Raw genomic sequence first — 18,234 nt, forward strand, 5'->3', positions numbered from 1 at the left:
GGTGATGGGATATAGAGTTCTGGTGGTGGGATTGTGTAGAATTGTACCCCTCTTATCCTATAGTCTTGTCAGTATTTCCATTTTATAAATAAAAATTTTTAAAAATTTAAAAAATCCTCTGCTTCAACTGCATTGTTATTATTTACTCACTATACTGTGGAAAATACTACAGCAGGCCAATGAGGCAGTTAATATATATACATCCTTTGCAATTACAGCACAGAGTGGAGAATAAGAACCAAAAAGTTGAAATGTAGTTTACATCTTGTCTATGATGAATGACAGAAAGAAAAAAAAAACATGTTATAGGGGAAATGTTTTGATGGACATGATTGTGCTTTGATCTATTGTAAAGGAAGCAGGAACTAAGTAATTCCTAATCTACTATGCTATAAAATCATATGACTTTATTACTCAAAGCTCCCCTTCAGATAAAAGTTTAGAATGATAGAATATTGAAGTCCATGTGTCTTCAGTTGCCTAATGACATAGTAGTTAGACAATTAATGCAAATGTCTTATTATGAACAGTTACTATTTAAACTGCAAAACATTAGTATCTATTACTAGGACTATATTTAGAAAGATTATTTGGTGGTGGTCGTAGTGGTGATGATGCTCTTTTTTTCTTTTCAGTTTACACTGTAGATTGTGAAAACTGGGCAAGGCTCTTTACTGATTCATCACCTCTGTTAAAAAAATAAAAAGCATATTTCTCAGTATATTGATGTGAGTGGGTGAGGCTTGAGGCACAGAGATGAACTGCTTCCTCAGGACATCGTGTATAGCTGACAAATACTGAAGGCTCTTGGCTAATCAGAACAGATACTTCAAAGAACACAGAAGAACCATCTGCATTCCAACTCACACATCTGTCCTACCTGGCTGCCACAATTTATCTCTTCCCTTGGACTCAACTATTTTGCCTGCAGAAAACTGACCACATCAAAACAGGTATCGCCAGCTGAATGTAGAGTTATTCCTCTTATCGAAGCTCATTGTTGCTAGTATCTCTTAACGGTGAATAGAGATCTCTATTTTTAAATTCCAGAAAAATTGACTTAATTTCGGTTTGAAAATTGTAAGTTTACTAAGCCGCCTGCCAGCTTCACATAGTTCACCAGTGAATATAAATGACAGTCTTAGTAGCAAAGATTCTGTTACATTTCTTGGATTAATCAAGTATGTAGTAGAGAAAATGGTCACAATATTGTGAGTAGAATATGCATAAGTAATTATTGAATCAGCTGTTAATTTTTGTTGTCATTATAATAATGTTTATATGTTTTATATCCTTGTCACCTAGACTCTGCTTATTTATGTAATATTAATACTATGGAACTATCTCAGAATTTGCAAGGTATTTATTTTTACAAAATGTTTACTGTTTATTTTAATGAGAAAGAGATAAACCAGGGCACTATTCAACTGTAACATTGGTGGGTATCTAGGACTGAACCTGAGATCACGGGGAATTCAGGCATGAAACTATCTCCTCAGAATGCAAAGAATTTTTAGAAAGCATTTTAAATGTGAAAGCATTTTAAATTTTTGAAATAGAACGCATTTTAGAAATAGAAAACATTTTAAACTTTAAATTTTAAATTTAAGTATATTTTCTCATGAAAGGATATTCATGAAGAATTATTAAATTTAATAGTAAGTAGTATGAACAAAAAGAGATCTGTATGTCTTAAACAATATATTAAAGATAGCAATAAAACATGAATTCCCAAGGAAATTAAAATATAGCAGTAAAAGGGCAGGTGTACATAGCATAATGGTTATGTAAAGAGACTCTCATGCATGAGGCTTGCAGGTCCCAGGTTCAATTCCCCCACCCACAGTAAGCCAGAGCTGAGCAGTGCTTTGTAAAAAAAATAAAATGAAATATAGTAGTAAAGTATTTAAGTTGATAGATGGTACACTGGAAACTGAGGAGCATATGGGGTCTTTAAATGTTTATGTAATATAAAAAGATATTACTTAAAATACTTTAAAAAGGTTACTTAACATTTGGGCGGTATGGAGAGCAAGCTCAGGGCATACATGCAAGGATGATTAATATATTATATATTACCAATAAATTATTTTCAGGGAGAATTGATGTTTTTACCTATGTCTTTAAATATTATTTATATTATACAACACACCACTCAAGAATACACCTCATTTTTAAGTGGTATGAAATAATGATTTCATCGAGATACAAAAAATCCAGAAAGGATTTGAACAATAAGCTTATTTTTTCACTGGTTTTGTTTTTTGTTTGTGTATTTTAGATTTGTGTTTCAAAATTGTATAGCAATGGATGAAAAATATATGATATATACAGAAGTAAAACGTCCTCCTTGTCAGAAAAAAGTGAAAAAAGACAGTGAGTAATTTTTTAAAATTTCCCCAGCCCCTACAAAGTTTCTTGTTAAATAATTTCTTTTTTTTTATTTAAGAAAGTATTAATTAACAAAACCATAGGGTAGGAGGGGTACAATTCCACACAATTCCCACCACCCAATCTCCATATCCAACCCCCTCCCCTGATAGTTTCTCATTCTCTATCCCTCTGGGAGCATGGACCCAGGGTCATTGTGAGTTGCAGAAGGTAGAAGGTCTGGCTTCTGTAATTGCTTCCCCGCTGAACATGGGCGTTGACTGGTTGGTCCATACTCCCAGTCTGCCTCTCTCTTTCCCTAGTAGGGTGGGTCTCTGGGGAAGCGGAGCTCCAGGACACATTGGTGGGGTCTTCAGTCTAGGGAAGCCTGGCTGGCATCCTGATGACATCTGGAACCTGGTGACTGAAAAGAGAGTTAACATACGAAGCCAAACAAATTGCTGAGCAATCATGGACCCAAAGCTTGGAATAGTGGAGAGGAAGTGTTAGGGGGGTACTCACTGCAAACTCTAGTGTACTTCTGCTTTCAGGTATATATTTTGCAGTAGTTTATAGATACGTGTGAACATATGCTCTCTCTCACAGAAACTGGTGTATATCTAGGTTTTGGGACTTTGTTAGAAAGTGAACCACCTGAGATGGAATTAGAGTATACTATGAAAGGAAAGGTCTCACCTGAGTAATGAAGCTGAAGGGTTGTCATTCCACATGTGAAGTCTCTGGACACAGTCTGAAGTGAAGCATGTTGAGGTGGCAATCGTTGTGTTGGTTAGGTTGTGATTGGCAGATACAGTATTATTTGATATGGATTGGGAGAGGCATACGGGATAGTGGGCCCTATCCAAGGGTTCCAGGACTGGGGGAAGTAGAGGCTCTTTAGTGGAGATGTGAGGTTCCTGCTGTCTTAGGGTTCAAAAAGATAATCGATAGTTAATGTTATCATCACATTATTTGGTAATTGGGTTAACTTTGAAAAGTCCTTTTGTTAGGGTTTGCTGTACATTACCCAGTATCTTATATATAGCTGTGCTATTGGTTGCTTCTGATCTACTTGGTCTAGGCTTTTGAGAGAGTCTGCATATCAATTACACAACCTATATATTGAAAAGATTCAGTTTGTGTTTTGAAAAACTTCAAGACATACAATTAATTTTCCCCCTCTCATATTAATTAGTGATTTATATGACTACATTTTACTAGAAGTGTACATAAACACCATTCCCACCACCAAAAGACTGTGACCCATCCCTCCCACCCAATCCCACCCCCCACTGGCCCAGGAAGCTGCATGTCTACCCCTCACCACAGGGTTTTTACTTTGGTGCCCTACTTACAATTTGGTCAGGTCCTGCTTTTAGTTTCCCTTTCAGATCTTCTTCCTCAACTTCTGTTGATGAGTGGGATCATCCCATACTCATCTTTATCTTTCTGACTTAGCTCACTTAACATAATTCCTTCTAGCTCTGTCCAAGATGGGTCAGAGAGGTGGGTTCATTGTTCTTGATAGCTGCATAGTATTCCATTGTGTATATATACCACAGCTTTCTCAGCCACTCATCTGTTGTTGGGCGCCTGGGTGGCTTCCAGGTTTTAGCTATTATGAATTGTGCTGCTATGAATATAGGAGTACACATCTTGTTTTTGGTTGGGTGTTATGGAGTCCTTGGGGTATATTCCCAGGAGAGGAATTACTGGATCATATCGAAGGTCCATGTCTAGCCTTCTGAGAGTTTTCCAGACTGCTCTCCACAGAGGCTGTACCAATTTACATTCCCACCAGCAATGTAATAGGGTTCCTCTGTCCCCACAGCCTCTCCAGCATCTGTTGCTGCTGTCCTTTTTGATGTATGCCATTCTTACAGGAGTGAGGTGGTATCTTAGTGTTGTCTTAATTTGCATTTCTCTGACAATCAGTGACCTAGAGCAGTTTTTCATATGTTTGTTAGCCTTTTGAATCTCCTTTGTAGTGAATGTTTTGTTCATATCCTCAGCCCATTTTTGGATGGGGTCATTTGCTTTTTTGGTGCTAAGTTTGCTGAGCTCTTTATATATTTTTGTGATTAGTTTCTTGTCTGATGTATGGCATGTGAAGATCTTCTCCCATTCTGTGAGGGGTCTCTTGTTTGTTTAATAGTTTCTTTGGATGTGCAGAAGCTTTTCAATTTGATGTAGTCCCATTGGTTTGTTTCTGCTTTAGTCTTCCTTACAATAGGGTTTGATTCATCAAAGATGTCCTTGAGGTGTAGGTGGGAAACTGTATTTGATTGTTTCTGGTCAGACATCTAGGTCTTTGATCCACTTGGAGTTGATTTTTGTTTCTGGTGAGATAAAGTGGTTCAATTTCATTCTTCTGCATGTTACAACCCGGTTTTCCCAGCACCATTTATTGAAGAGAGCCTCCTTTTTCCATTTAATCCTTTGGGCCCCCTTATCAAAGATTAGATGTCCATAGGTGTGGGGATTTATTTCTGGCCTTTCCATTCTGTTCCACTGATCTGTGTGCCTATTTTTGTTCCAGTACCATGCTGTTTTGATGATGATGGCTTTATAACATAGTTTAAGGTCTGGGAGTGTGATGCCTCCATTTCTGTTTCTTTTCCTCAAGATGGTTTTGGCAATTCTAGGTGTTTTCAGGTTCCAGATAAATGATTGTAGTGTTTGTTCTATTCTCTTAAAGAAGCTTGGTGGAACTTTGATGGGTATTGCATTAAATTTGTATATGGCTCTGGGGAGAATATTCATTTTGATGATATTTATTCTTCCAATCCATGAGCATAGGATATCTTTCCATTTCTTGGTATCAATTTCTATTTCCTTGAGTAGCGACTCGTAGTTTTCAGTATATAAGTCTTTCACTTCTTTGGTCAACTTTATTCCTAGGTATTTGATTGATTTTGCTGAAACAGTGAATGGGAGTGATTTCTGGATGTCTTCTTCTTCAGATTTAGTGTTTGCATAAAGAAATGCCACTGATTTTTGTACATTGATTTTGTAGCCTGATACCTTGCTATATTACGTAATAACTTCCAGTAGTTTTCTACTGGATTCTTTAGGTTTTTCTATGTATACTATCATATCATCTGCAAATAGTGAGAGCTTGACTTCTTCCCTTCCAATCTGTATTCCTTTGATTTCTTTCTCTTGCATGATTGCTATGGCAAAAACTTCCAATACTATGTTGAAGAGTAACGGTGACAGTGGACAGCCCTGTCTAGTCCCCGATCTGAGGGGACTTTCAGCTTCTATCCACTGAGTATTATGTTGGCTGTAGGTTTGCTATATATAGACTCCACTATCTTGAGGAATTTCCCATCTATTTCCATTTTTTGTAGAGTTTTGAGCATGAATGGGTGTTGGATTTTGTCAAAAGCTTTCTCTGCATCTATTGAGATAATCATGTGGTTTTTGGCTTTGCTTTTATTGATGTGGTGAATTACATTGATTGACTTACAGATGTGAACCAGCCTTGCATTCCTGGGATGAATCCCACTTGGTCGTGATGAACAATCTTTTTGATATGTTGCTGGATCCAGTTAGCCAAGATCTTGTTTAATATTTTGGCATCTATCTTTATCAGAGGTATTGATCTGTAGTTTTCCTTTTTTGTTCTGTCCGTATCAGCTTTTGGTATCAGGGTGATGTTGGCTTCATAGAAGGTGGAAGGGAGTATTCCTGTTTCTTCAATCTTATGGAAAAGCTTAAGAAGTATAGGTACTAACTGTTTCCTGAAAGTTTTGTAGAATTCATTTGTGAAGCTATCTGGTCCAGGACTTTCGTTGTTGGCAAGATTCTTAATAACTGTTTTGATTTCTTTGTCTGTGATTGGTGCATTTAGGTTTTGTAGATCTTCTTGGTTCAATTTTGGAAGGGCATATGTTTCTAGGAATTCTTCCATTTCTTCCAGATTCTCTACCTTGGTGGCGTATAGTTCTTTATAGAAGTTAAATAATTTCTGTAATGAATTTTATTATAAGTTAGACTACGATATGTTACATTCAACTTACGTTCAACATTTTGTCTTTTTAAATATGTATTATGTGCTAGGGGAACTATTGCTTTGTCAGGAAAGGCATGGCACACTTTTGCACTGAAAAACACATCATGACTATTTTTCTGACGTCCCACTAGTACAGGGGATTATGCCACAGACTTTTATGCCTAAGGCACCAGAGATCCCAGTTTCAGTCCCTGACATTACCATAAACCAAAGCTGAATAGCACTCTGGTTAAAATATTTATGTATTTTGGTCCATACTCCCAGAGGAATAAAGAATTGGGAAGCTTCCAATGTAGGAGACAGGAATACAGAATTCTGGTGATGGGAACTGTATGGAATTGTACCCCTGATAGCTTATAATCTTCTTCCTCATTATTAAATCACTAGTAAAAAAATTAAATATACATCTATATATTTATTTTATGTACTTTGCATGATAAGAAGAAAATAATTACACAGATCTTTTTTTCTGGAAAAAAATCCTATACTGTCGACTCTCCTCATGCTAGCATTATGAGAATGTGAATATGAAATAAGTGTACCTTCTGTTTATCTCCAGAGAAAAATGAACAGTTAATTTACTCAGAAGTGAGAACATATCCTAAAAACTCCAATCAAAGAAAAAAAACAAAAACTGAACCACCTAAAGGAAAAGGTAAAGTTTATGTTACTGACCTGTCTTCCAATTGTTTAGCATTGTGTTTGTGACTCAAGTCATTGAAGACAGAAACCATTGCCTCAAGTTAGTTCAGTCAGCTTTATGAAGTTGCTTCAAATATATCTTACAATATACATGAAGAAGTTGTGTTGGAAAAGAGAGCATATAAATAAAATACATGCCAGAGAATTATATAGTTTTCATGTTATATGGAAGAAAGTTTTTCTAGGGCATGGGTAGATAGCATAATGGTTATGCAAAGAGACAGGTTCAATCAGCTATACCACCATAAGCCAGAGCTGAGCAGTGCTCTGGTTAAAAAAAAAAAGATGTTTAAAGACAAAATACTTGATTGATATAACTTTCTATATGTTTGTGATTACAATTTATTTTATGCAACAGCTATGACTATTCCTGATGTTGAGGAAAAGCTGTGAGATTGAGAAAATGTTCAGATTTATTTTTGTATGTAAGCACATGATATTTACAAAATAACATTGTTATTGTGGGTTAAGAAAAGTGATATGGGTGGTCCGGTGGTAAGCGCAGTGGGTTAAGCTCATGTGGCGCTAAGCCTAAGGACCAGAGTAAGGATCAGGGTTCTAGCCCCTGGCTCCCCACCTGCAGGGAGGTCATTTCACAGGTAGTGAAGCAGGTCTGCAGGTATCTGTTTTTCTCTCCCCTCTTGGTCACCCTTCCTCTGATTTCTCTGTCCTATCCAACAACAACAACAGGAATGGTAATAATGATAGCAACAAAGGCAACAAAATGGGAAAAATGGCTTCCAGGAGCAATGGATTCATAGTGCAGGCACCGAGCCCCAGCAATAACCCTGAAGGCAAGAAAGGAAAGAAAAAAGAAAAGAAAAGGAGAGAAAAGAAGAAAAGAGGCATAGATGCATTTTTAAATTTTTTTGTATTATCTTTATTTATTTATGGGATAAAGACAGCCAGAAATTGCAAGGGAAGAGGGTGATAGAGAAGAGAGAGACAGAGACACCTGCAGCACTGCTTTACCACTTCCAAATCTTTCCCCAATGTTGAGTACATTGTAATGAGCACTCAACCAGGTGTGCCATCACCCACCCCCAACAGATGCATTTTAGAAGTGTATTTGCATTTTTATAAAACAAGAAATAGCCTACTTTGCATTCGTAAATCATTGAAGTAGATCAGAGAATAAGTGACTTTTCTAGGAAACACATAGCAACAGAATAGGAAGAAAAAAATGAGACATCTCTCAGCTCTTGGTTTTTTTCAAGTTGTCAGCATTCTTATCTCTTTATAATTTCAAATTTGAAGATATTTAAATACCAGGGTCATTATTTTATGGTGATGTTAACTTCAAAACCCTCTCTTCATATAATTCAGTCATTTTCTGCTAATTTCATCAGCCTCTTGCTTTTTTTCTGGGCAGGATCTTTAGTCCCCTTGGCCTGGTATCTTGCTGTAGTGATTCTTGGAATTTTATGTTTCTTTCTTCTTGTAACAACTGCAGTCTTTGGAATCATGGGTAAGTTAAGCTGCATCTGTAGCCTGAGTTAGTATCTCCTTCTAAGGAAACACTGTACTTATTAGGAAAGGTTTTTTTTTATTATTATTCATAGGCTTTACACAGAATAATAGCAAGGTATTCCATGCCTAGATTCAAATTAACTGTTCTGAAAATATTTCTAATGCAAAGGATAAGAAAAACACCTGAAGATAAATTGAAGGAGGGGGACTGAAGGAAATAATTGAGAAAGAGAGGATGAATAGCAGATAATTTCATTCATAGATAGGGTTTAGGAAACATAGAAGGGGAAAATACAGGGTGAACTTTAACTATGGTTTATTGAAACAGATCCAAGATCTGTAAAGGGAAGAAAATAAGAGGGTCATAAGGATTCTGGTAACCCAGCATCCTAAAATGGAAGGATGTGACAATTTGGTGAAGGTATGATATGCTGGTAACTATCACAGGGAGATGTGAAATAGTAGACCCTATGATGGTAACAATTTTGTGAATTAATATTTTCTAAATAAAATAGTCTAAAAAACTGTAAGTAATTTCAAAAAAATAAGTAGGAAGAAATTTATAAAGGAATGTATGTCCACACTGGAATTTAAACCGGATTGGTTGTAGGAGGTAAAGCATAAGAATAAATAAAATTGTAAGTCCAAAATTTGGGGTCATCTTATGTGAATAGGTGGCTTAAATGAAAAAAAAAAGTTTTATGAAAAATGCATAGTTTAAAAAATATTTCTTATTTTGGATATAGAAAGAGAAAAGTGGAGGCCAGGTGGTAGCTCTCCTGTTAGTGTACACATGTTACAGTGCCACAGGATCTAGGTTCTAATCTCCTGTCCCCACCTGCAAGGGGGAAGCTTTGTGACTGGTGAAGCAGATGAAGCAGATCTGCAGCTCTCTCTCTCTCTCTCTTTCTCTCCCCCTACCCTCTTGATTTCTGGCTGTCTCTATCCAGTAAGTAAAGATTTTTTAATATTTATTTATTCCCTTTTGTTGCCCTTGTTGTTTTATTGTTGTAATTTTTTTATTGTTGTCATCTTTGTTGGATAGGACAGAGAGAAATGGAGAGAGGAGGGGGAGACAGAGATAGATAGAGAGAGATAGACACCTGCAAACCTGCTTCACTGCCTGTGAAGCGACTCCCCTGCAAGTGGGGAGTGGGGGTTTTGAACTGGGATCTTTATGCCGGTCCTTGTGCTTTGTGCCACCTGCGCTTAACCCGCTGTGCTACTGCCCAACTCCCAAGATTTTTTTAAAATATCTTTAAAAGAAAAGAAAGAGAAAGACAGAAGTTGAGCAGAAGAAGAGAGATAGAAAGGAAGAGGAAGATAGACATCGGCAGCAGCACTGCTTCACCAATTGTGAAGACTGCCCCCAGGTGTAGATGGAGGGGGCAAGACTGGAACCCAGGTAGGTGTAGATGGAGGAGGAGAGACTGGAACCCAGGTCCTTTGGCACTGTAATGTCTGCACTCAGTTAGGTGCAGCACTGCCTGACTCCCAGAAAATGCATAGTTTTTTTTTAAAGCTGTTAAGTTGTATATGGGTTTTAGATTTTAACTGCTAAGTAATATCCAGTAATTACAGGTATGGAATTACAGCATGGAAAATAATTATGTTTCTGAATTATCCTTTATTTTTCCAGAATTTTTGCATTTCTATTCATCCTTTGCCTGCCAATAAAATAATGTTTTAAAATATGGTCATATTTTTAATATATGATTATTACAGTTTGACCATACTATTCAGTGGCTTGAAAAGCTATTAATAATTCTCAAGGAGTAACAAGTTCTGAGGGTGGTGAAGTGTTTATTGAGTAATTAAGGTCCTTAGAATCATTAACAAAGTATTGAATATGACATGTTTCTCAAGAGTATTGGTGTAAAAATAGGAAATTTTGAGACTGTAGGTCTTAGGTTGTAATTTAAAGTATTGCGTCCCTATAAAGTTTATTTTAATTATGTGTTTTTGCTATATTTTAGTCCTGTCCCCATAAAATCCCTCATATATCACCTAGCTTCAGAATCGATTGAATAACTTTGGACTACCCTACTACATAGTGATCTATACATGATTCTTCTTTGGAAAACAGTAATATAGAATTTTATTGTCTAGGCTTTTCAATTTCCATTTGTTTGTCACCCACAGAGGAGAAAAACAAATTTATGATCAGCACTAATATGTGAAGTGTTATTCACCTCTCACACTATTCTAGAATGTATACAGTCAACATTCTTCTGACTTATTCCAATAACTGTGGATTACCTTTGTTACACAGAAATCTGATTGCAGCATTTCTTTATTATTATTATTTTTGATATTTATTTATTCCCTTTTGTTGCCCTTGTTTTATTGTTGTAGTTATTGTTGTTGTTATTAATGTCATTGTTGTTGGATAGGACAGAGAGAATTGGAGAGAGGAGGGGAAGACAGAGAGGGAGAGAAAGATAGACACCTGCAGACTTGCTTCAGTATTTGTGAAGCAACTTCCCTGCAAGTGGAGGGTTGGGGCTCAAACTGTTCCTTATGCTGGTCCTTGCACTTTGTGCCACCTGTGCTTAACCCGTTGCACTACCACCCTACTCCGGATTGCAGCATTTGTATATAGTCACTTGAGTTCCCTGAAGACAGACTTTGCATTTCTCATTGTTGTGTCTTCACTGTCCAATAAGCTGTCTTAGCAAATGAGATATAGGCGTGGAAGCCATATCTAGAGAAAAGATGCCAAAACCACTATTATAAAAGTGATCCTTACTCCTGAATATTACATGAATATTAAAATTTAGAGGATGTATTTCACTCATTAATTGTTACATCTTCCTGAAGCTAATGGTATAGAATAGTTTTGCAGGGTCATCAAACAAGTCAATCACAGAACCCTTCCTTGAATGCAACACAATGCAAGTGCATATCTGAAAACAAAGGAAATGAAGAAAAACAACTTAACTCAGGTATGCAAATGTGATTAAAAACCCAGAAAAAGGAGCCTCCTTTCTCAAACTCCTGATATTCTGCTTAGATTGTTCTTGTAGATAGACTTTGAAGTACAGTTTATATTCTTATTTAATTGAAAGCAAAATGTTCTTGACCAGGGTTAGTTTATTTTTTATATACAAATCATATTTATTTACACTATCATTTCTCAGAATAATACTTTTTCTCAGAACTTCATCCCCCACTTAGATCTCCTTTATCGTATTCTCAGTGTATTATTATACTTATAGGTATGAATATTTAAATAAGGTACAATTTTAAGATGTGCATTGCACTTGCAGATTTTACTCCACTTAGGGAATAAAGACTGCTGTTTCCTATTGTGAAATCCTTAGAGACTGTAAGGGAAAACACCAATTTTGCCAAAGTTATCCCTAGAAAATTTTAATAATATCATGCATAGATTTGGAGGGATATAAAAAGAGATAACTAGTGTTTTCTTCCAGGGTATCATTTGTTGTGTCTGCATTTCTGATGACAATTATTTCAAACTCTTCACTCACTCCTGTGATTATTTTCTTAACTACTGTTTGGATGTTGACCTTATTATTTTGTGCTTCAACCTTTGGGGGGATTTTAGCTGGACTCTTGTCCTAGTTCATTTCTCCAATATTTCTTCTTGTTAGTTTAACCATTCTATAGAGTATGTTATGAAGTCCCTCTCTCAGTGGTTTTCAAATTACTGATCACTCTTGCCTGGATTGACTTGTATCTAAATAAAGTACTTAAAGTGTTCACAGTTGTGGAAATTGACAGTTGTTTCAATATTATTTTAATCCTTGAGATTGAGTACAGTGGCTTTAAAAGCCTCCTTTGTTCTTTTTCTTCCCTGTAGGCTATAAGAGCCTGAGGGCTTTTAAACTATAAGTAAGCTTCTTAGCTTACTCCCTCACTCCTGACCAAGAGGGGTAGGGGAGAGATAATACAGTGGTTATGCAAAGAGACTCTCACACATGAAGGATCCAAAGCTCAAGACTCAGTTCAGCTTCTCTGCCAAGCCAGGCATCACTGCTGGGCCCTGTGAGTTTCTAAACAAGTCACATTTATAGTCTGTAGGTTCTGAGGCAAATATTCAAATGTTCTCATCAGGAGAACAATACGGAAAGGCTCCCACTGCTAGACCACCAAGGTGTAGATCTTCTCCTGAGATTCCTGGTCAGTTCTCTGTTCCCTGGTGTCAGCACGGGGCCTCCCCCTTGCTGTTCCAGCCTCTAAGGGCTGTAGCAATGGAGACTCACAATTGTGTTTGGTGAGTCTTAGGGGATTCCTCTCCTCCATTCACCAGTCTTTTTGTTGGTAAAACAGACTGGAGGTGGTGCTTCAACTGGTAAACTGCCAGTCTGTTACCAAGCACTTAATCTCTCCTTAGAAAGCTCGCTGTCCATGAGCCACACGTGTTTGCACTCACCAGTGATCTGGTGGGTTCCTGAAGTAGTTCTAGTCCTGCCTTGTTGAGGTCCCAAATAATCTCCTTTGGTATTCCTCAGGATATACAAAGAGACCAAAACAAGACCAAGGTTTGTCTTTTTTTTTTTTTTTCAGAAAACATAAATATAGCTCATCAAAGACAAGGTGTTAAAAGAACCGGGAAGGGTTCATATCATTCCTCTTAGGATAAGGGGATAAGACCACTAAGTACTTAATGGTCCCTGGGGAATATCTTTTGTTTTCAAGGACCCAGTAGCAATACATGCAAAGCTAAATGGTTATGCTGTGGAGAGAAATGTTACTTTTTCTCACCTGATACAAAGAACTTTCAAGAGAGTAAGAAATTCTGCAGAGAAATGGGCTCCACACTTCTTAAGATAGAAGACAAAAAAGAGCTGGTGATGTACATTTTTTTTATCTCTTTCATGTACTATGTTAGTAGGTCTAGTCATTGTGTTGCCTAAATATTAACTCTTTGTGGTAGTTGAGTGTCTTCAAAACAACTTATAGCAGTAAACCAATTCAGAGCTAGATAGTGCTTATGTTAAAGTGGCATATACATTATCATTAAGCACCTGTCATTCATCCACAATTAGTGAATTTCCACAATTTCCACAGTGTAGTAGATATGAAGGCAAATATAAAGTAGTAAAGAGGGAGTCAGGTGGTAGTGCAGCAGGTTAAGCACATGTGACGCAAAGAGCAAGGACCGGAGTAAGGATCCTGGTTCAAGACCCGGGCTCCCACCTGCAGGGGCGATGGCTTCACAGGCGGTGAAGCAAGGTCTGCAGGTGTCTGTGTTTCTCTCCCCCTCTGTCTTCCCCTCCTCTCTCCATTTCTCTCTGTCCTATCCAACAACGACATCAATAAAAACAATAATAACTACAACAACAATGAAAAATAACAAGAGCAACAAAAAAGAGAGAATAAATATTTAAAGAAAAAATGGAGATAAAAAAAAGTACTATGTTACAAATTAAATAAGGAAGCCAAAATAGTTAAGAAAACATTCAAAGGGAGGCAGAGTGGTAGCACAGTGGGTTAAGCACATATGGGGTGAAGTGTGCAAGGACAGGCATAAGGATCCAAGTTCAAGCCCCTGGCTCCCTAGCTGTAGGGGGGTCGCTTCAGAGGCAGTGAAGCAGGTCTGCAGGTGTCTTTCTCTCCCCCCTCTATCTTCCCTCCTCTCTCAGTTTCTTTCTATTCTATCCAACAACAGCAATGGCAATAAGGTCAAGTGAGATTATATATATATACTATACATATTATGTATTTATATATTATTTTATATATTATTTATCTATATATTTATAGATATATGCACAATTACAACACTTGAAGTACTAGATGGCTATCAGTTCCATTGTTTATCAAGTAATGATCTAGTCAATTACATAAATAAGTCATGCCTCCTTGAGATGCCCATTTAAACAAAATAGGCTGGACAGTGGTACTCCAGATCGAGTGAACATATTCCCATGCACAATGGCCTGGGTTCTACCACCCGATCTACAGCTGCAGGAAGAAAGCTTCATAAGATATAAAACAATACTGCAGTTCTCTATCTATCTATCTATCTATCTCTCCTTTGGTATATCCTCCTCTCTTTCCCTGTAAAATTCTCTTAAGAGGAAGAAGAAGGGGAGTCGGGCGGTAGTGCAGTGGGTTCAGCACACATGGCTCAAAGCGCAAGGACCATTGTGAGGAACCTGGTTCAAGCCCCTGGCTCCCCACCTGCAGGGGAGTCGCTTCCCAAGCAGTGAAGCAGGTCTGCTGGTGTGTATCTTTCTTTCCCCGTCTCTGTCTTCCCCATCTCTCTCCATTTCTCTCTGTCCTATCCAACAACGATAACAATAAAACAACAAGGGCAACAAAAGAGAATAAATAAATATTTTTTTTAAAAAAGAAGAAGGAGAAGAAGAAGACAAAAAAAAAAAGGGAAGGGAAAGGAAGGGGAGGGGAGGGGAGGGGAGGGGAAGGGAAGGGAAGGGAAGGGAAGGGAAGGGAAGGGAAGGGAAGGGAAGGGAAGAGAAGAGAAGAGAAGAGAAGAGAAGAGAAGAGAAGAGAAGAGAAGAGAAGAGAAGAGAAGAGAAGAGAAGAGAAGAGAAAAGTGTCCAACAGGAATAGTGTATTTCTCATGCAGGTACCAAGACTTAGCAATAACTTATATAGTAAAATTAATTAATTAATTAATTAATTAAAATAAAGTAAAACTAAAGAACAAAGCACCATAAGATGGAACCAAAATTTAAAACAACATCAGTAGAAATCTCACAATTATCCCATCTGTACCCCAATATAAAAATCATACTAGTCAGAACTCATTTTTGAGAGCAATCTTTTAAAGGACAATATGAGATCAGTACTAAATCCAAATAAACATAACTAAAATTAATGCTATTTCACCTTTTATTTATGTCTTTATGATTCATTAGATATAGATAACTGAAATTCCTCCATTTATCTACAGCTTGAATAGAATCAGATAGTCTTGAGTGTCATACTCTTACTACCTACAGCAATAAATATTACTTCATTTCAAAAGCATAAGATATGGTTCTCATAAAATGTGTTTTGTTCATTGCAGAATTTCATTCAAAGTCATCTGTCTTATTTTTATTGGATTGGTCTTTTCCGTGCTGGAACTAACAGTCCCTGGACATGGGAAGACAAATCAGCACCCTTTCTCAGAATGTAAGTGCCTAAGATTAATTCTAACTAATATGTTCTCTAATCATAAAGAATGACTTACATTCCTTCTATATAAAGGGAAAATGCATATATATGCATATACATACATATCCAAAGGTCTCAAGTTTAGCTCTGAAGATGAGAACATGGAGAAAGGAGGGAGGTTTTCAAACATCATGATGATGTATCATAACATACTCTTTAGGAATGTTTAGGGCATCATGGGATAGTTTTTATAAGGAAACTATATATACATGTGTGTATACATATATATGTATATATATATATATATCACCGCAAACTGGATCCAATACATATATTTATATCTTCATTAATGAATGCATATTTTAAAACATCAGTTTGTATTTTATGTGCAGGGACTGGAAAGAGTCACAAGATGGAAACTGTGCCTGTCTAGCAGCACGGAAGATAGCTGCTCATAGTTGTTCCCAACTACGGAAATTTATCTGTGAGAAGAGAATTACATGTCTTCCTACCTAGTGATGGCAAAAAATAGCAACTACAACTGAGATACCTGTCACAAGCTTGACTCGCAAAAACCAAGATCCTTGGAAGTTGTAGAGTCTCTCTTTTCCTCATTTCAATGTACTTTTGCTTTTTACCTTTTTGTGCAATATACCTATGAGGTAGCCTGTTACTGAGGTGAGGTGTATCAGAATGGGGTACATCAGACCCTCCACTTTTTCCCCTTTCACTTGTCAATTGCCGAGTCATATGAAGGGTATTAGAGTTTCTGATAAGGAGCAGGAAGTGGAGTTCTTCATGACCCCCTTCTGCCATTTACACAGATTTGTAAATAACCTGAAAGCTTCAGTTACTATAATGCGTATTTTGTCTGGGAATGCATGGTGGCAGGAATAAAGTCATTGCTCTGCATGAGCTGTGTGTATGTTTCTTTTTATTTGTGGTTTTCAAGAGAAAGAGTGTGGCATAGTGGAAAGAGAAAATATTTAATCAGAACTGAGTTTAAGACCTATATCATGGCTAACCACTACCTGTGCTCTGTCAAGCTGAAAGTCTCAATCTTACTTGTATTTTAGGTATATAAACTACCAGGCTAATGAAATAGCTCACTTAGTGTTTCTTTGTCATGTGTATGATCCAGGGTTCAGTTAGGTCCCTAGTATATTGAAGGTTGATTTTGATGCTAGAGTCTCTCCCTTTCTCTCTCTCTCTTTCTCTCTCCCTCTCTCTCTCTCTGTGCTTTCTCCAGCTTTACAATTTTTTTTAAATTAAAAAGAGGTATATAAACTACCAAACTATTTTCGAAAATCTCTGGCATTTTTACATTCTTATCAGTAGTTGTTTGCATCCTCTTAATATTTTTTTAATTGGGAACTTAATGGTTTACAGCCTCTTGACATTTAATATCACTACTGTTAAAAACATTTTCACAGTGATGTAATGTATAATTTAATTATGGTCTTAATTTTTATGTCTCCTTTTTCATTTTATTAATTATTTTTATTTATTTATTGGATAGGCACAACAAGAAATTGAGAGGAAGGGGGTGATGGGAAGGGATAGAAACAGAGACACTAGCAACATTCCTTCACCACTTGCAAAGCTTTCCCTCTGCAGGTTGGGGATTGGTGGCTTGAACCCAGGTCCTTGTGCATTGTAACATGTGCTCTCAACCAGATGCACTAACACCTGGCCCCTTTAACATGCTCTCCAGAGAAGTTTTTAGATATTTAAAAAAGTAGAACTTGATCTTTTCAAGTCTGTTTTCTAATCTTTGACTTTGTGTGTGTGTATGTCTAAGATTATTTGATTAAGAGTAACCCTTTTTCCTCTTGTGAAGTATAGTGAGAATTGTGTTTACATTGAAGTCTACATTTCATTTCAAGCTAATTTTTTTTTTTTGCCTCCAGGGTTATCACTGGGGCTCGGTGCCTGCACCACGAATCTGCTCCTCCTGGAGGTCATTTTTTTCTTTTCCCTTTTGTTGCCCTTGTTGTTTATCAGAGTTGTTGCTACTGTTATTGTTGTCGTTGTTGTTGGATAGGACAGAGAGAAATCAAGATGGGAGGGGATGTCAGAGAGGGGAAGAGAAAGATAGACACCTGCAGTCCTGCTTCACCACCTGTGAAGCAATTCCCCTATAGGTGGGGAGCCTGGGCTCGAACTGTTATCTTTATTCCATCCCTACTTTGTGCCATGTGCGCTTAACCGGCTGCGCTACCACCCCGCCCCCCAAGCTAATTTATATGGCTTTAGTTCCCTATTTCTAAATAAATGCCTACTAAAGTCAGCAGTAGGTTATTTTTTTGGTTTTTTTTTTTAATTTTTATTTATAAAAAGGAAACACTGACAAAAATCGTTAGATAAGAGGGGTGGGTACAACTTCACACAATTCCCACCACCAGAACTCCATATCAAATCCCCTCCCCTGAGAGCTTTCCTATTCTTTATCACTCTGGGAGTATGGACCCAGGGTGATTATGGGGTGCAGAAGGTTTGGCTTCTGTAATTGCTTCCCTGATGAACGTGAAGGTTGGCAGGTGGACCCATACTCCTAGCCTGTCTCTCACTTTCTCTAATGG

General features: G+C 37.2%; 1 protein-coding gene across 1 annotated transcript; it reads left to right on the top strand.

Annotated features, from left to right (window-relative positions):
- The first annotated feature begins 798 nt into the window (after positions 1 to 798).
- Positions 799 to 16,653, top strand: LOC132539281 (C-type lectin domain family 7 member A-like). The gene is made up of 8 exons (XM_060193439.1): positions 799 to 953; positions 2,282 to 2,376; positions 6,948 to 7,043; positions 8,463 to 8,558; positions 11,398 to 11,505; positions 13,223 to 13,374; positions 15,564 to 15,670; positions 16,045 to 16,653. The coding sequence occupies exons 2-8, from the start codon at positions 2,307 to 2,309 to the stop codon at positions 16,166 to 16,168; spliced, it is 753 nt and encodes a 250-aa protein (XP_060049422.1). The 5' UTR covers positions 799 to 953; positions 2,282 to 2,306; the 3' UTR covers positions 16,169 to 16,653.
- The last annotated feature ends 1,581 nt before the right edge of the window (positions 16,654 to 18,234 follow it).

Source organism: Erinaceus europaeus, chromosome 7, assembly GCF_950295315.1.
Source record: "Erinaceus europaeus chromosome 7, mEriEur2.1, whole genome shotgun sequence".
Taxonomy (NCBI): Eukaryota; Metazoa; Chordata; class Mammalia; order Eulipotyphla; family Erinaceidae; genus Erinaceus; species Erinaceus europaeus.

Coding starts and splice junctions, on each gene's coding strand:
- LOC132539281 (XM_060193439.1), top strand. CDS start 2,307: ATGGATGAAAAATATATGATATATACAGAAGTAAAACGTCCTCCTTGT. Junction 7,044..8,462: donor TGAACCACCTAAAGGAAAAG/GTAAAGTTTATG, acceptor TTTTCTGGGCAG/GATCTTTAGTCCCCTTGGCC. Junction 8,559..11,397: donor TGCAGTCTTTGGAATCATGG/GTAAGTTAAGCT, acceptor GGTATAGAATAG/TTTTGCAGGGTCATCAAACA.